This window comes from Zootoca vivipara, chromosome 5 (genome assembly GCF_963506605.1).
Source record: "Zootoca vivipara chromosome 5, rZooViv1.1, whole genome shotgun sequence".
Classification (NCBI taxonomy): Eukaryota; Metazoa; Chordata; class Lepidosauria; order Squamata; family Lacertidae; genus Zootoca; species Zootoca vivipara.
This window is the reverse complement of record NC_083280.1, coordinates 72160762-72180234: the sequence shown is the minus strand read 5'-3', so window position 1 is coordinate 72180234 and position 19473 is coordinate 72160762. Positions and strand designations below refer to the sequence as shown.

The window sequence follows — 19473 nt, the reverse complement described above, 5'->3', positions numbered from 1 at the left end:
CTGCCTTCCTAAAGGACAGGGCATTTGTGCTGGATACAAAATGGGGTGAGAAGCCAGTGGAAGGATTTGAGGAAAGGGTGACATGTGGGCAGAACCAAGAGACGTGAGTAATTTTGGCATGCACATTTACCTTGCTGGATTAGGGCAATAGCATTTTGGTATTTTGTTTTATTTGTGTGGTGTTATAGATCAAGTTTCAGTTGCTGGAGCTGTCAGGAACGTGACCTGTATGTTTTTCTTACACACCCACACCCACACACCCATACCCCAGTGGAAGGGCTAAAACATTTGTGGATACGTATATTAACCAATTCATCCTTACAACTCTTGTTTAGATGATGAAGAAAATAGAAGTGATTTCATGTATCATTAATGGAAATACTGCATCCAATTCTAGGAATGGTGCCAGTGCATGAGGCAGATAGCATATAATTAATAACTTGAAAACCCAGAAAGTATGACAACTTGAGAACAGCCCAAGTGTGATGTTGTCTTATTTCTTTTATGATGATGACTCTTAAGGGAGTACCAAGCTCCAGTGGGTTTAGTGTGTTACTATAAAAGCAACTAATTGTCTCTTGAGACAGACAAATGCCAACAATAACAACAGTTTGGCTGTTTTCATGCTGCTAGGTGTGTACCGTCAGTCTGTTTTAATAGAATATCACTTTCTTATGTATAAGTAGGTGCACTTGCATCATATTTTGGGACACCTTGCACTTGCTTCTGTAACTGGAGTCATTTAGGGCCTCACTTTCCCAGGGCAGGGAGCAGGTCTTACATGACTCATAGCCAATATGGTTTATTAATTACTGCTGATATTCTATTTGCTGCTGTTCAGTTTTAAAGAGGTGAGTGTGGTTTTAATCGGATTGTTGTCGTTAATAGTATGGTTTCTGAAATTTTGTACAGTGCCTTGAAAATGAAAGAAAAATGAATTTAAAGATCAACTTCATGTATCATAACAAGTTTGAGTTCACTGCTATACATTCTTCCCTCCAGACATTTAGACACAGATGTTATCTCTCACTTTAAAACAATAGCCAAAGAAGTTAGTGATGTGGACTTGAGAAAAAGGGATTCTGGATTTGAGTCACTAGGAACTTACGTGTGGAGACTGTGTCTTCCTCTAATGTTTGACATTTTGAGGGAGATGTACACCTCTCCTCACTAGGTCTGGCAAGGAAATGATATATGGATTCTTAATCCTAAAAAATGGTGGGGACATAACCTTCACATATGCTGTTGCTTGTCTTCCTCTCTTGACATTCTCCTGATCCTGCCAAGATTGCTGGTTTGGTGGGGAGGAGGAATGCAATACTATATGCATCAAATGGTGTTGCCATATCCTTTTGGTCTGCAATATATTCTTAGTTAGCATCACAACAGTTATTTCTATTGCAGATGCAGATACAAATCATTTACATTAAATGTTGATGACAGATAATGTAAAAAAATATTACTGATGAGATGGCCACCAAATAATGGGCATATTTGCAATTTGCAGCCCTTTGCCATTTAGAGTTTGGAATATTCAAACATGCAAATAGAGGAAGGGGCAGAGGAGTGCATTGGTATGTTGGCTGCCTTTGTCATAATGACCCTTAACTATTTTTGAGGGGGTCTGTTCCTATACATTTAAATAGTATCAAATACAAATATAGTGATACTCTATCTGTTTATTTGATTGCTCAACACACACCCTTACTGTGCAAGCATTGTAAAGGGCTAGCAATGCAATCCATATAAAAATGTGAATTTTCTAAGACTGTTACAGATTCTTAGGATACCAGACTCAGGTAAGTGCTGAACCCCTGGAAGGTGTGGGGAGGATGTTACCGTACGGTACAATACAGCTAGCAGAACAAAAAAAGAAAACTTAGATTTTATAGCATGCATCTGGTTTATTTCTGTTAACAATAGTTTTTGTTAATTAATGTGTGTGTGTGTGCATAATATAAATATTAGAGTATCCAACCTAATTTCATTTGGTTACATTTCATCTTGGATTTTTTTCAATTGAGACCACCCCAGTCCTAAAACCTTTATTTTAAAGCAGGTTTTATTCATGTTAGTAGTGTGCTTAGGCTCTCAGCCCTACTTTCTCTTACTGTGCTTTTCAAATGCCCTCCCACTAGAGGTCAAAGAGAACAACAATTACCAGACCTTTAGAAGGCATCTCAAGGCAGCCCTGTTTAGGGAAGCTTTTAATGTTTAATGGATTTCTGTATTTTAATGTTTGATGGATTTCTGTATTTTAGAATTTCTGTTTTGTTGGAAGCCGCCCAGAGTGGCTGGGGGAACCCGGCCAGATGGGTGGGGTATAAATAATAAATTATTATTATTATTATTATTATTAAATGGTGAATAGTCAGCCTTTTTACTGATTCCATTTTTTTAGGGCCGCCGTAATCATTATAGTGAAGGATTGCCATTGACTTAAATGTGACTGGGATCAATCCCTACATGACATTAACTTTACAACTGCGTAGCCATAACTCTGTCTTCAAGAGTTTTCTGTTGGAAGTATTTAAATTATGTTTACAAATGGCTTGGTGACACTCTGATATACATTATTGGTTTCAAAAGTTGGAATGTATCTATTGCTATCTTTGTGGAGTGCTAATGTGGCATAATCCATATCGAGATTCCATGCAGGATTTAAAACCTCCGAAAGAGTTTGTATAGGGTTGTGAAACTCCTCAAGAGTCTCTCCAGTACTGCAAAGCTATGTAAGAGGCTGTATGTCATTGTGGAAGAGAGGGATCTGCAATTATGTAAATAAACATCCAATTTCTTCACTATTCCAGTAGCCAAGATATTTGTGGAGACTAGAATAGTTGTGGAATGCTATACTTTTATTGTTACAGTTGCAACTAATAACAGGAAATAAAAATATATTTAACCAGCCAGGAAGTTCTCCACTCAATGTTCTGAATGCCATAATCTGCTCTCCATTCAGATTGCTCCTTAAAGACCATCCTTCCTCTGAAGCCATTTGTTTAATCCAATTGAAACAAACTATCGTAGATGCTACAAGGAACGTATGGCGTTTGTGTGTCTAACCTATCTCCCCCAGTAATATACACTGAAAGTCACATGTTGACACTATGCTATAACACTCTTAAGTTCCCTGTCCCAGTTCTACTTCATTGACATCCCCATGCAAAGGGTGGGAAACTCTGAGTATGATTATGTCATCGCATGTGCTCTCAGAGATGAGAGTTCACAGCCTCCATGTGGCCCCCTGCAATGTCTAATTTGAACTCTAGTTCTTCCCAGTTGAAACAAAACCAAGCTATACTTTTTCTATCCATTGAAATTTGCATCTATCTGAAATTTGCAATGCAGTTCACCAACCAAGGTTGTTGGTTTTTTTAATGCATCTATTGGGGGAAGTGAGCATAAAAATGAGTATATTAGTGAAAACAACATACAAAAATGTCTGTGGGGTGATTGCTTGCAAAAATGTGTACAATAGTAAAAACTGCATACAAAAATGTGTTTATTGGTTAGTCCTAATACTTTTCATATTTATTTCAGCTTAACTGTGACTTAATTAGCATGAATACAACCTGATTTATTATACAGTGGTACCTCTACTTACGAATTTAATGCGTTCTGAATGCACATTTGTAAGTCGAAAAAAATTGTAAGTCGAATCCCATAGGAATGCATTGGGAGAAAAAATTCATAAGTCAAAGCAACCCTATCTAAAAATTCGTAAGTAGAAAAAATCCTATCTAAACCGCATCCATGATGGCGGCCGAAGCTCCATTCGTAAGTACAGTAGAAACATTCGTAAGTAGAGTTATTCGTAAGTAGAGGTACCACTGTATATAACAACAACAGCAACAAAATATTTAAAAGATCACAGCCTTAATAGTGATAAAATGTGCTGTGTTCACTTAGTAAATCTTAGGTTAAGCTCCTGGGACATAATCCCATAAACAGTTCCTGTTTATTTCAGTGAGACAACATGTCTTAAGGCTTCATGTACTAGCAACAGATGTTTAGGATGGAGTTATTAATTAAAACATAAGTGGCACTTCACAAACCATGACCTCATGCAACCGTTGCAGGCAAAATGGTATTGTAGGCTTAAATGCCACTACTGGTATTTAGGATTGCATTTTCAGGATGCAAGATGATAACCCACTGCAAGCTGATTTGAGTGGATCAGCCAGGCACAATTAAATGCCCTTGATTTCAATGGGAGAATTAAGCACTTGCTTAATTATGTCTCACTGAAACGAATGGGACTTAAAAGGGTTTAACTTTAGTGGGATCATGCCCCCAATGTTTAAACTGTTCAATTTTTTAAAATGTATATACTCTTAGCCTTGAATCTACTTAGTTAAAATCTTAAATCTTTATTAGTGGTATGTAATCTCAGGCATCTCATATTCTGAGCAATAAGAATAAGGAAGAGCTTAGATCCCACTATTTTCTAATTTTAAAATAAATGTGCCTGCTTTGACAACAGTTTACGTAAAACAATACAAAATCCATTTTGAATGAGTCATGCCAAGGGTGTGAGCATCCATCAAAGACATTCTGGGGGGGAGAGAAAATGATGACCCCCCCTCCCTTGCACACACACACATACCCCGTAGGTGCTGTTACAGCAATGGAATCCCTTTGCTCAATATTATCCTGTCCAATGAAGTGGAATGTTTCACAGGCACATGGTTTATGAGTCTCAAAATAACTTGGGACCTGCAAACGGACGAATGCTATTGCTTCAGTGGTGACAGGTTGTTCAGCTTCTTACAGCCATCTCCCCCCAAAACCAAGGTTAACGCCTTTCTCCCCCGCTCCACCCGATGGACTCCCATACGTTTTGGTTCCAAAGGACTTGAAGGAATTGCTTCAGTCATTTTAATCTCTTACTTCGGAATCTTTATCACCGTGATTGCGTTGCCAGAGTTGGATTTCAACATCTGGATAAATCAGAAAAGGTAATGTCTTTAACTTTGAAGAGTGAGTGTGTGTTTTGATGAGATTGTGCAGGTGCACAGAGGGTCCAGGAGGGAGAGAATCCATGTTATAGCTGAATGATAATTGTTGCTGATAAATCATATTAGTAAGCAAGAAACTTTAAAAATTCTCCGTCTTAAGTGGCTCAGAGGCACACAAGATTGAATGGAAACGAAATAATCTACAGAATCGTAAAGAGCGTGAAGGGTGGGAGGGAGTCAAAATTCCTTCTGTGCCTGTTTAGGTATTCTAAGTAGAGTCAACAGAAGGCAAAAAATGTATAAATTGCATGGATAAAAAATGTCCCTTTTGAATCCCCCTCTTAACTGTACTTTAAGCAATTGCTTTGTAATCACTAGCACTAAATCCACACCAATAGTCAGTATTACCTCCTTAAAGAAAACACACACATAGTCTAGTTTAATATTGCCCTATATTTAAAGTCTTTCTTTTTAATTTTTTTGGGGGGTGGAGATAGAGAGAGAGAGTATGTGTCATGTAAAATGATACTGCAAGCTATATTTAGGGTTTGGAGATCTGCTCTGTGGATTAATGTACACAACAGCTGCAGAAACAGTCTTGCTCGAAGGGCATTGCTCTCCCAACCCCCAACCCACAATCTCTCTCTCTCTCTGAAAAAAAATGTTTTTGATGGTCAGTGGCAAATGTTTGGCCTGATATATTGCAACATTAAGCAGTAATTGAAAGAGCATCGTGAAATATAATAAAAGAATGAACAACATAAAAGAGAATTTAGAAAACTGTTTGGTTATCTGTTCGGAACAATTGTTGCATATCAATTTACACAAGCAGAAATGTTATTATTTTAAATAAGCTTGAAAAAGAAGTTCCTGGATTTGTAAAGCAAAGCCCCATGCAGCAATACAGCCTATAAATTTTAAACTCTTCAACTGTAAACACCAGGCTAAAGTTATCTATGGTGGCAGAGGGTATGTTTGCCACCCTTTCAGAATGAAGATGTTTAAAATGTGATCCTTAGAGCCGTGAAAATGCATTTCTCAAGATACCATCTGAGAGTCTACTAACAAAGTATGATTACTCCAGAGTAAATTGCTACAGGATTGTAGCTCAGTCTTTTTAGGAATAAAACTTGTGTAATCAATATGCCTTGAAATATGGTACACAACTTAATTAATTTTAAATATTATACTTTAAAGTAGTTGTCCCATAGAAGTCAATGAAATTTGATCAGCGTAAACAGTAGCACTTCAGCTTAACCATGTTTGAGGATTATTAATGTAAACACTTATTCAGAATTTTCAGGTTTGTGATTACACACACATATACAGATATATATATATATACTCTGCTGTTATTTGATCAACATTTAGAGGTATTAAGTAAAATATTTTATATATTTTATATCTATTTTATATCTATGCTCTATGTGGCTCCAAAGATTAATTAATACATTAAGATACATTTAATGACAACATTAAAAATAGCTATCAAACAATATTAGCTATTCAGGATTGCATTAATGTGTGAGTTCATAAAAAGATCAGTATACAGAAGTCCATTTTGTACCAGATCAATCCAGCTTAGAACATTACAATCCTAAAATCACTTGTTCACTAGTAGTTCACAATTGTATCAATGAATTCATTTTATTTCTGATCATTGGGCTACAAACCAGGATCCAGTTATTTGAAAGTAGGCTCCAATGAAACCAATGGAATTTTTTGCAAATAAAGTAGCTTCAATATAGCAGTTGTTAAAGTCAATATATAGTTGTCTTAGTCGTGTTCAACTCTCCATGACCCCATGAACCAGAGCATGACTTGGAAACTCACACTTTCTTCTCAAAGCATCTCCTTTTTTATGTCCATGGAGTTTTCTTGGCAAATGGTTTGCCAGTTCCTTCTCCAGGTGGATCACATTTAGTCTAAACTCTCAGCTATGACCTGTCCATCTTGGGCAGCCCTGCACAACATAGCTCATAGCTTCTTGGAGTTATTCAAGCCCCATCACCACTACAAGGCATGGATCCATAAAGTGATCCATGTAAAAGCACCACCAACACCTAATTACTGTAGAAATTATACTATTGCATGCCACCCCAGTCTCTGATATTCCAGGGCTTCCAGGTTCTTATCCAGGGTTTGTGTTTCTTTTTGGAAAGAGGCACAGTGGAGACTGAGGTGTCTTTATGATATATGGTTTATTTACACAGATATACAAGCTGAGCCTCCTCTCTACTAAAGAGCTGGTGGGCTGAATTTTGCCATCAGATCTTGTCCACCAAGCTGCCCACAGATCTGTGTAGTGCATGCCTGTAATAGAAAAGAATGGAGGGGGAGGTATAAAAATAGAGGTGGTTTGGTTTTCAGCAACTGAAAACTGTTCTTCACTCTATGCACAAGACCAAACCACACACTTCGACTTCTAAGAAGCATAACTGCAGTGGAATTCAGGGTCGCCTGTATTGGGGGGCAGTAGAATCCTGACTTTCCATTTCTTTTTACAGAAGGCAATATATAATATCAGTTGGTTCATTAGAGTTTAACCCCACAACCTTTTTTTTAGGCCAGGGCTTAGCTTTGGAATAACGAGATTCATGAGAATATGTTAAGTAGTGTAATAGTGCGTTTGCTTATGCTTGCAAGGTCACATTTACAACATACATTTAAGGCATTCTTATTCCACTTGAACAGTCATGGCTGTTAGGGGTGCTGAGAGTTGGTAGAAGACCCCTCATGGAGCTACAATTCCAGCAGTACCCTTAACAAACTACGGTCCCAAGGATTCTTTGTGGGGAAACTGCATATAAGAGTGCTTTAAATGTGTGGTGTGGATGTGAACCTTATTAGATCAATCTTCTACCCACTCTAAGCAGGTTCCTTTTTTGGGGGGTGACACTGCTATTAACTTAAAAAGATATATAGGTTTACTGGGCATAACTACCTATTCTAGAGATAAACTAAAGAACTGAGTTTTATACCTGCCATCTACATTTCTACAACCATGTTCATAGGTGGAGCACATAGGTACATCTTTAGTGTTTAATTTGAAATGAGAATGTTATCTGGTCCCATAATCTATTTAAAATATCAGTCAACATGAGCTTTCTATGTTAAGCATGAGCAGCAACTATTTGTGTGCTCATGCCTGCTGGAGAATGCTGCTGAGTTGAAATGACCAGCTAGTGCACGTTTTAGGGCTGAGCTCCCAGGGCCCAATCCCTGGCTATTCCTCTGTCTTCATTGTATAACTGCTCTGTGCTGTCAAGGAGAGATCACACATCCTTGTTAATGATTTGATATCTATATAAATGTTGTATTATGGGCTATATATGTGAAATAGCCATCACAGGTCAAAAACTACAAACAGATATTTCATGGAACCTCATCTAAATCACAATACTTTTCAGCAGGGGCACAGAGTGGGTTGTTCATTCATTTGGGAATTGCAATGTGAGTGACGATCAGGCATATTTGACTAATCTCTTGAGTGCACCTGATGCAGTAGTCTTTCCTCACTGTACTTTTAAAAATGCAGTTTTCCTGCTTGGCAGGGGGTTGGACTGGATGGCCCTTGTGGTCTCTTCCAACTCTATGATTCTATGACTAGCAAGACAATTATGCCCTTTTCTTTTTTTCTTTTTTGCTGACATAGTGTTTTGTCCTACTATTGATCAGGTTTTTCGAGCCCTACAAAAACCTATCAACCAAAGCAGGATGAGTGAGGTGTACAATGATGGTTCTAATGTATGATTACTGCATTCAATATTCTGGAGACCGGGAGGGGAGAAGAAACCCAATTGTTAGCCTAAGGGAGGGAAAGCTCTGCCAGCAAGCTTAATATAATTATTTTATTTCGCTCACTTAAAAAAGTAAATGGCAATCCAGTTGACTTAATAGAAATAATAATTGTGAAGTTATATAGATCAGAACAGTGAAAAAACGGGATTAAAAGGTATAAAAAATTTTTTATTTGGCAGGGCCTCTTGTAAACCCAGTCCTAGTATACTAAAGAAACTAAGATTAGTGTTGGAACTACCAGCAGTTACCTTTGAGAAGTTATGGAAGGCAAAAGAGATCACAAAGAATTGATGACAAATAAATACGTTTAGTACTTTCCCCATTAAGAAGGGGGAAAGAACCTAGGAAACTACAGAGAAATTAATTTAGGCTGCTGTTCTTTACCCACATCCCTGGAAGTAAGTCCTGCTGCATACAATGGGACAGTCTTCTTAGTCATGTATAGGGATTGCACTGTTAGAGTGAAGCTGGAGGTCAATGAGAATTAAAAACATACCACAGCAAGATCAATGCTGTGTTCTTTAACATGCAATTTTTTTAGTTGATACCTCTTAGAATGCAGTTGACTTTTCTTGCCATATGATATTGTCCTAGATATGCTAAGGGAGGATTTGAGTAGAAGTTTCTTCAGGGGTCATCAGATGCGCTCACTGGGCACATTGTGGTCAATTATGACAATTTTTTCTCCATCTCTGCACTGCAGATTAGGATGAACAACACAGCCATCATGAATAGTACAGTTTGCACCATCACAGAAACAATGTTCACATACAGTTCCCCTGTGCCACATTGTGCCTTACTTTTGGTAACTATTTTGAACATACTGCATGCAGTTCAGTGAAATTTAAGAGTATATCAATCCCATGGATTGAAATGGGAGAGTTAAGCATGGCCCTGACTGTCCTGACTGTCTGTAGGAACACAGCTGGTTGAAGAGCTGCTTTGAAAGAGTAGCTTTCAATTATTTGTTTACTAGTATGGGATGAGATTAGCATAGACTCTGAACTGGGTGCTATTTTCAGCAAACGAAACGAAACAAAAAGAAAAAGAACAGTAAATGCTGTGGAAGGAAGGATTAAAACTCAGAACGATCTTGAAAAAAACAAAAAAAGTATAAGCATTAAATCAGGTGAAGATTGAAACAAATGTATGCATATATTTTAAAAGGATGAATGTAGTACTTTTAGGTAAAAGAACCCAGGGATTGTAACTGATCACAAATTATAAATATATGCTAGCAATGTTTTGGTCTCTGCAGGGAGAGACTATTTTTGGAATGTATGGCACAAACATCACAAGTAGGATGTGATACCCTCTATTCAGCACAGATCACTCTTATGTTTGAATATTGTATCACCCATTCCACAGCTCAGCTGAGCCACAGTATTTGTACTGAAGCTTATCGAAACAATTTGTTCTACAGCGGCATTGGTTGGGTTGTTCCACGGTTTCACCATACTGGCAAGTTTTTCCTCATGTTTAGCCAAAATCAGGTCTGCAGAACTTGTAACACACACATACTCCAAGATAATCAGAGCCCAGCAGTGACTTGATAAACTTCCGGCTGTCACTGTCTATCTGAAACTGCAAAAGCAGGGAGGTCATGTACCTAGCAGGCTAGGATACATAGCTGGGAGTGTTTTTGGCTTTGTGTTGGGCACATGCTAGGCACACATGAGCTAAATAAAATAAAATAATAATAATAATATAATTAACTTACAGAAAACAATAGCTTGTATGAAAACCGTTAAAATTGTATACATATAAACAACCTAAAATCTAATACATATACTGACTAGGATAAAAAATATCCAGTTAGGAGGCTTGTTGAAAGAGAATTTGCTTTCTGTTCATTTAAACCACAGCGTTGTTGTGGTTTTGTTATTTAGGTTTGTGGGTAAAGATCAATTACTGTGTGATGATGTGTGGGTGGCAAGCTAGTTACCGTAGTTTCTTCCTTGCCTTCTGGTTATACAGGTGATGTAAAGGTAAAGGGACCCCTGACCATTAGGTCCAGTTGTGACCGACTCTGGGGTTACGGTGCATTATTGGCCAAGGGAGCCAGCGTACAGCTTCCAGGTCATGTGGCCAGCATGACAAAGCCGCTTCTGGAGAACCAGAGCAGCACACGGAAACGCCGTTTACCTTCCCGCTGTAGCGGTACCTATTTATCTACTTGCACTTTGACGTGCTTTCAAACTGCTAGGTTGGCAGGAGCTGGGACTGAGCAACGGGAGCTCACCCTGTTGCAGGGATTCAAACTGCCGACCTTCTGATCAGCAAGCCCTAGGCTCTGTGGTTTAACCCACAGCGCCACCTGGGTCTGGGATGGAGAGGTAGCACCTTCAATTTCTGCGTCTGATTATTATTATTTTAAAGTAATGCTGCCAATTTCATTTTTGGCAGAGCAGTTGTGCCTTTGTAAAAAGCAGAAATCAACTGGTGGAGCTTTTCTCAAATATGAAAATTCAGAAAAGGGAACTGCTTCATTTGCTGGCAATGCTTCTCTTTCAAAAGCACAGAAGCTCTACCAGAATAAAGATATAGATATATGATAACTCTAAATATGATTGTTCTAACTCGGCTGCTGTCTGCAACTCAGAACTTTAGAACAGGGGTGGGGGACCTTGGAGAGCCAAATGTGGCCCCCAGCCTGTTTATGTGGTCCTTGAGATTCTCCTCAGATCACACCCTGTGCTGGTTATGTTTTGCCCACTCCTAGCTAGGAGGTATGGTTTCCTATCCTCTTCTTCCTGCTTCAGCCACCTGCATTTCTAGGATGGGGCAAAGTAGGGCAGAGGAAACTGGAAACTTTTATTCCTAGTTTCCGTAAGTTAACTTATCTTAGGGTCCATCCAAACAAATTGTCTTTAAAAACATTTTCTTTTTGCATTTAAGTGATTTCAATCAAGAGGACTTGGTACATCCCAATTCCCATGCAGTATGTGGGTATCACTAGTTTTGAGTTTGCTGTCCTCTGAAGTCAGGTTGTTTTCTACAGGCTGTACAGTGGGCATGACTTGATTTTGTCCAGGGTTTGCGAAGCATAGGACGGGTCATTTAAAAACAAGAACTGCCACACTTGCCACACAAGCCAATGCACATCTACTCAAAAGTAAGTTTTGCTCAATTTAATGGGACTTACTCCCAGGTGAGTGTGTAGCATATGTGAGTGATTTACTCCCAGGTGAGTGTGTAACACAGTGGGACTTACTTCTCAAGATATATGCTTAAGATTGCACCATTGAGCTTTTCAAGGCAGACTATTGGCAAAACTGATACCTTTTCTCGTTTTATTATTGCATATGTTGCAGGCAAAATTAACAAAAAGTGAGGTGCGCTAAATATGTTTCAGAGTGCTGTCGTTTGACTGCTAGCTAGATTCTCCCTTACTAAATACAGGGCAAAATCTTCACCAGAATAGCAAGCAAAGTTTTGATAGAATGTTATGACCTAGATGATCCCCATTAAAATGTTAAGTACAGTTAGATTTAGGGTTAGGGCTAACTCAGAAATTACATGTGCATGAGACGTTTCCCCCTGCTTAGATTGCTGTATGAATGGAGCAAATATGTTGCATGAAAGCAGTTTCTCTCTGAATCTGCTTAGCAGTGAAAATAGTAGCTTCCCTTCTTTTGCTGTTGTTAAAGCATCATCCTTCCTATTCCCATCTGGATCTACTCTTGTTTGTCCGCATAGCCCTTTTTTACACTAATTATTGAGCAAGGCCAGGCAGGGTTACTGTAGCGATGGATGTTCTTGAAGGGATTAGAGGTACTGATTACATTTATCTGTCTAGTCATACTTACATTTTACTAATCCATGTAATATATTCACTAGAACTGCAAGCTTTGAGCAGTGACATTTGTAAGTTAATCAACTGAAGTTTTAGTTGATTGATCAGTAGGGGCCAATTTTAATAAGTGAGAGCAAATTTTATTTGGTGGAGCCACAATGTACATTTGTTTATTTTTAAGGATTATTTTGGTTCTAGTATGTTACTGTAACAGGAATTTAAAAAAATATATGTTCAGGATGGCCCTTGCTTCTAAGTATCTGTAGCAGGTTTTGTTTGTCACATTGTAGATTTTGCTTCTTACATTTTCTCAAAAAGGTTCCTATATTAGGGGTTTTTATAATATGCAGATTCATGTACATTGACTTAGCCAATTCATAGGTTGAAATGAAGATGCTTAATCAACTAAACATTATTTAATTGGTTAAGAGTCTTAATAGTTATTCATGAATGAGCCTATGTCTGGGGGGGTGGGGAGTTGTTGTTTTGCTGGGAATCACAGGTGGCCAAAAATGCAGCTTTGCTCATGTACAGGATGTTGGACTAGGTGGGCCATTAGCCTGATTTAGCAGCCTCTTATGTTCTTATGTTCCCCAGAAGACTACCGTAGATAAATTTATTCCATGTGCAATTCATCTAAAGGGTAACCACACTTTAAGTCCTATTGATTTTACTGGGGGACTGAACCACATGGTTACCTTTTGCCCACTGAAATTGATTGGAAGTTAACATGCTTTGGCTGCATTATGATTTTTTCTCTTTGGTTTTTAGGTAATACTTAATACTTAGTTGTTGTGTAAGTCAGTTTAGTCACTAGCAGTCACAGCTTTCTAGTATCCCAGTTCCAAAATGTTTCTTCCTTTCATCCAAATTGTCAGCTGCCGCAATACCCCAAGGCGAAGATATTACACACTTAGATTACAGAACATTGCTAAAATGTGAGCATAGCTAGTGGGTTGCTTTCTGGGCAGGAGCCAGGCTCTGATGCATGCTGAATGTGGTTGTTAGGTATGTGACTCTGGATTAGGAAATGGTAGAGTTGGTAGAGTCTGGCAGACTTGCAAATGCTGCCTGGAGATAGGCAGTAGTCCTTTTCAGTATGTTGAAGGGATATACAGTGGTACCTCTAATTACGAATTTAATGCGTTCCGAACACACATTTGTAAGTCGAAAAAATTTGTCAGTCGAATCCCATAGGAATGCATTGGGAGAAAAAATTCGTAAGTCGAAGCAACCCTATCTAAAAATTTGTAAGTAGAAAAAATCCTATCTAAACCGCATCCAAGATGGCAGACGGAGCTCCATTCGTAAGTAGAAAAATTGGTAAGTAGAGTTATTTGTAAATAGAAGTACCACTGTTCCATGGAGAGGCATCATTGCCTCTGGCAGGTATGCTGAGCTCATGATTGTCTCTGGGTATAGACAAGAATAATAAAAACCCTTCTAGTTCAGTTTATGGGGGAAAGAGGCAAAAGAAAAAAGAAAAAAGTGGGCATGAGCACTAAAGATTACTCTTAGCACATCACTTTCAATTATGAAAAACTATCATCTTTCTCCAGCCCCCTATCTGCTGTTTTTAGCACATATAGTAGAGTACATCTGGTGTCTTTAACACAGATAGCACCACCCACCCCAAACAGGCTGACCTATGGAACTTACGGTATTTATGATGATCCTTGCATCAAATGTAGGACTTTGGTAAGTTTTACATGCAGCATGCAGCGCATAACTGTCAAGTTCTCCCTTTTTTTTAAGGGAAATTCCCGTATGCTGAATTGGACCTACTCGCGAGAAAAGGGAAAACTTGACAGCTATGATGCAGCGCATGTATTTTTGTTGCATTAAGCGCCCCCCCCCCTTAATGATATACTTAACATAGCAGTGATTCTTCTATGCCTAAGACCCCAGCTGGCTGCTTTTGACTGAACTGCTCAGTTGGCTCAAGAGTTCCTCTTTAAATCAGCTGCACAGTAAAGCTGGTCAAAATTTCTCACGCAGCTCCGGGTCTTCTGCAGACCAGCTGCTGCTTCACAGGGACAGACTGACCATTTTGACACCCTTCAGCCAGTTGAGAGGCATTGCGCCTGAATTAGACGTATTGCTTTCACAAACCCATCTCTGACCTTTATTCAAAAATTCAAAGGGCCAAACTACTGTATACATGATGTTAAATGTATCTTTGCATCTAACATGCGGGTTTAAAAAAATGCAATCAGAATAAACTAAGGGAGTATGGCTGCCAATTAATGGGTTCAGGGAAGGTATGGAAAAGGAACTCAACAATTTCCTCCCCAGCTGTGTCCCTGAGAAAATTATTTCTTCCAGTGACATTATTTGTTTTGCAGAAAATCCCTGTTTGGCACCAGTGGAGGAATTTCCTCCCAATACAAACACTAGCTTGAGAAGATGGCTTTTCCTCAGGACTGCAGCAGGGGAGGAAGTGGTTAAATTATCTCACAATACCTGCTCTGATTCTGTTAATTCCTCTCCATGCCCATCAACTGAAGCTATTTGCCCTTTTAAAACCCTGAATGTTAATTGCAAAGTCAGGGCTTTGCAGGGCTTGGAAAGACCTCTGTCTAAAAGCACAGCCACCTATTACAGTAGACTTGAAGGATTAATGAATATAAGGCAGTTTAGTAAGTTCATGGCACCAATTTTTAAAAATGGAATTTGTGAGGGGGGCAGTTTTTGCTGCAATATGCACCTTCAGGCTCTGCCCTACCATTTGGAGAATAGAGAGGCTCAAAAGGATACAGAAATTGGGAGATCAGATGGGGTTCAAGACTTGCTATGTCCCTGGGTAATAGAGTAGACACACCCCCATTTTCCTTTTTAATTCAATACCGGCAACAGACTTGCTATTTATGAGGTTATGGTCCTATTTGTACTCTTTGTTAACAGCATGCAAGACAATACTTCAGAATCTTCTACTTCGATAACTCAACTACTGAGAGAGAGCTATTTAGCTGAAAACAACCGCCAAGGGAATAGTGAAAGAAGCAGATCAGAACCGTCTCCACATTCTTTCCACCGTGGCAGTAGTTCGGGTCCTTCAGACGAGGTGGCTAGCCAAGAGGACCTTCCTGATCTTTCAGCCTTTTTGAGCCAAGAAGAGCTCGATGAAAGTGTGAACTTGGCAAGGCAAGCCATCAATCAAGATCCACTTGAGAACAAGCAGGACGAACAGATACATGTGTTCTATCCCTCTGAGTTGAAAAACACTGGAAATACCATTTCAAACAAACAGCAGTTCCCATCTAAGGCAGTTTCACCAACTTCTGACAGCAGCATAAGGAAACAGCAATCTGGTTCCGAGACAGAGTCGAAAAAGGAATTCCTCAACAAGGCTGCAGATTTCATTGAGGAGCTTTCTTCTCTTTTCAAAGCACACAATTCAAAAAGAATCAGGCCCCGAACATGCAAAAACTACAGGAGCAAACTTGAATCTAAAAATAAGGCTGCTCAGGACAGTGGTTCTGCTTTCTCAAATCTCTCTGAAAACAGAGAAAGGCCTTGTGACCCAGTACCGCAAGATTTAGCTGTAGCTGAGCACTCACTTGAAAACCCAGATAACCCTCCACAGGCAGACTTGGAAGCTGTTAATCAGCTAGAAAGTTCAGGGTTAACAACAGAGTCACCAGCTGCATCTTTTTATTCTGACGAGACAATAGGCCAACCACCACATTTTACTCAAAAGCTGAAGAGCAGGGAGGTCCCTGAAGGAACCAAAGTGCAGTTGGACTGCATTGTGGTAGGAATTCCAACACCTGAAATCAGGTAAACCTGTCCCTGTCTTATTTCTGTAATAGTTTGCATACACAGAGGGTGGATTACTACACAGTAGTTGAATGTTTTCTCAATGTTTTCTCAGATTGTATTCTAAAAACCATACATTTCTCTTTTACAATGTTCCAGTAATTATTCTGTCTCTGACCTTGGAAAGCTCACGTGTGACTGGCATAATATTGATGCCAGTCTCAGGTTTAGGGCAGCTTTTGATGAAAATGACTTCAGCGGGCCTTCCTCCCTAGCTGCCCATGCACGCCCTCTCCTCTGGGCCCAGTCTGCATGACCATGCATGCAGTGATTTAGTGTGGGGGGCCAGGGAGGCCCTGGGTGCAAATTTCTGAGGAGGTGCAACAAGGCCCCCTCATGACATGCTCCTTCATTGAGGCAGGAGCTGCAGGGAGGCAAGCCTTGCCTGGGCTGGGGTTTCAGGGCTGGGGCGGCAGCAGTGCCTCCTTCTCCTCATGGCAAGTTCTGAGGCTGGCACTTAGAAACTGCCCAGTGATGCAGATCCCTTGAAGCCTGCTCTGCGTAAGTGTCAAGGCATTTATTCAATAGTAAATGAAGTTTAGGTCATATATTTAATAAATACCAAAATATTACTATCTGGTATTTGCCTCCCTACATGGTAGGGGTGGATGTCACCCTCACAAAGATAGAAAGAAAATAACAGCTGCACACATGGGAAGTACAAAGCTGAAATTGAACTGAGTCAGTTGAGCTGCAGGCATGCATATACCACATTTGCATTTCCACTGCAAGGAGAAGGGCTATGGTTCATTGGTACAGCATCTGCTTTGAATGCAGAAGGCCCCTTGTTCAGTCCCTGGCATCTCTAGGTAAGGCTGGGAGAGACCCTGTCTGAAATGCTGGAGAGTCACTGCCTGGCAGTTTAGAGAATACTGAGCTAGATGAACCAATAGTCTGACTCAAGGCAGCTTCCTATATGCACACATGGGAGTAGCAGTGCACCTGTCTCCATGGTAGACATTTAAGATCACTCAAGAGTAAAGGAATTTCCTTCATATTTGCCTGTTTATGCCCGTGTGTGTGTGTGTGTGTGTGTGATGGTGATTCAACTGCTGTTCCAAGGATTGATTTTCAAGGGGAAAAATACAAACATGAACATAATCAAAAGGATTAATTTCCTTCCTTCCTTCCCACTCCCACACCCCAAAACAGAAAACTACTGCATCAATTCCCCCCCATAAGTCTATGTGCATAGTTGGTGGATGCCAGTCATCAGGGTGTTCATTTGAATATATTATAAAGGGGTACCATATTTCAACAAAATTGTCTGTATCAGATACATCATTCAGGGTGTGTACTCTCTTACTGTAGTTAGTTTCTCAGATACAGCAATTGTCCATACATTATTTCCATTATGCCATGTGTGATCAAGTCATTTATTGTTCTTTGCTATAAGTAATTGTGCTGCTGCCAGGTGAAGGGTGAAAAGTTCCTTGTATAATAGTTTAAAAATAATACACCAATAATTGCTTGGAAAGATTTGTTTAAGGAAAGAGACTTGAAAGGTTGAGTCATCTGAGCCATAAGACTCTTTGCAATTCCAAACATATAAAATATTATTTGCACAAGGCAAAAGATGGCATAATGCTTCTGTGCATAGGGAAAAAGCTGTGTATTTGGATCTAGACATGTCATACTGCGCACTAGGGTGGGCCCTTTACACACTATCTAAAAAGAAAAAATGCATCAGCAAAAAAATAATAGCCAGAGTTGCATATTGCTGCAAATCTAGAAATCATTGCTATAATTTAAATAGAAATAAAATGCATGTCACCATAGTGGGGAAGACTGTGATCAGGGAAACTGTCTAGTCCAGGTACTAGCAGTTTGTGAGCAAGTTCAAGGCTTCTCCATTCATTCTGATGACTCTTTATCTTTAAACCAGGCTTCGATTGGTCAATCCTTTAGAGAGAAGTCACCTGCAAACAGGAGACTGTCCTTCTACGGTATAGCCCTTCAAATAAAGGACTGTCCTCTGTAAAGTTGGACACATGGCCACCCTACTGTGGGCTCCTTCCATTTGCAGGAGGGATTCTGATTCAATTGCAGCATATATAATTTAAATAGAAATAAAATGCATTTTACCATAGTGGGGAAGACTTTTTTTGCTGATCCCTTTTTTCTCCCTGCACCCCCACCTTCACCATATCCCACACTGTTCCAGAGGATCCCTCCATCCTCCAGAGCAGCTCTTCAAGGAGTGATTCTTGCTCCTCTTCCTGATGTGCTATTTAAATATAATAATATGATGAGAAGAACTAAGAGATTTTCAGGAGCAGACATTCAAACTGGCTCAGGGCTGATTCACATATGCATGGGCATCCATTTCTAGCACATTGCTCAGTGATGCATAGATCAATGGTGGAATTTTTCTCATTGAAAAGTTTAGGGCTCAGTCTAATTCCCCTTTGCACTGGGGTGGGGGTTTGATTGAGCAGAGGTGACCTTCCACTCAGCTCTGCTAGTGTCCCTATTTCCCTGGCAGAGTCCCAACCAGCAGCAACAAAAAGCCTTGAAATGGGGCATTATAGAGGCAGGCACAGTGATCTGCCTGCCCACCATCTTCCGTCTTTGTCAGCATGCTCGAGGGCTGACTGTGGCCCTATTACGCAGTGGCTGGGTGTTGAATTGCACCTATAGTGTTTAACTTCATGATTGTCTAAGGATATTAATGCTTGCTTTAAGGTGCTGGATCTGTGATGGCCATTTCACATATGCGAGTCACTCCCTGATGTAGCAGTCATCAAGTGATGGGCATGCATGTGTGAACTCACTTTCAAGAATTCAATTTGCATAAAGTTTTATATTGGTCTGCTTCGTTGGAGGTTTTTAAGCAGTGGTGAGATGGCCATCTGTCATGGATGCTTCAGTTGATATTCCTGCATTACAGGGGGTTGGATTAGATGACCCTCAGTGTCCCTTCCAAGTCTACAATTCTATGGTTCTAAATCCTTCCATAAATGTAAGGGTTGGTGAGGGACAATTCAATCTCTTGTACCTTGTAGTAAGTGGATGCACACCAAATTGAATTGGACTTACTACAATGTGTTTTGGAATCGGTGGACTTGGGAACATGATGTCATTATATGGTATGGA

The 19473-nt window shown here is 39.7% G+C and overlaps 1 protein-coding gene across 10 annotated transcripts in view; it reads left to right on the top strand.

Annotated features, from left to right (window-relative positions):
• MYPN (myopalladin) overlaps positions 1–19473 on the top strand; it is an 86332-nt gene that overhangs the window by 10680 nt on the left and 56179 nt on the right. Inside the window, exons 1-3 of one of the 10 annotated variants that reach the window (XM_035138549.2) lie at positions 4826–4961; positions 11764–11877; positions 15463–16338. The exons of 1 other annotated variant lie outside the window; for it this stretch is intronic. In XM_035138549.2, coding sequence (XP_034994440.2) covers positions 15464–16338 — 875 coding nt within the window. In that variant the 5' untranslated portion in view covers positions 4826–4961; positions 11764–11877; position 15463. Of the gene's footprint in view, positions 1–14; positions 104–4660; positions 4962–11763; positions 11878–15462; positions 16339–19473 lie in introns of those variants that run through there. 8 more of the 10 variants (XM_035138550.2, XM_035138551.2, XM_060274943.1 and 5 more) reach the window with 8 other exon arrangements.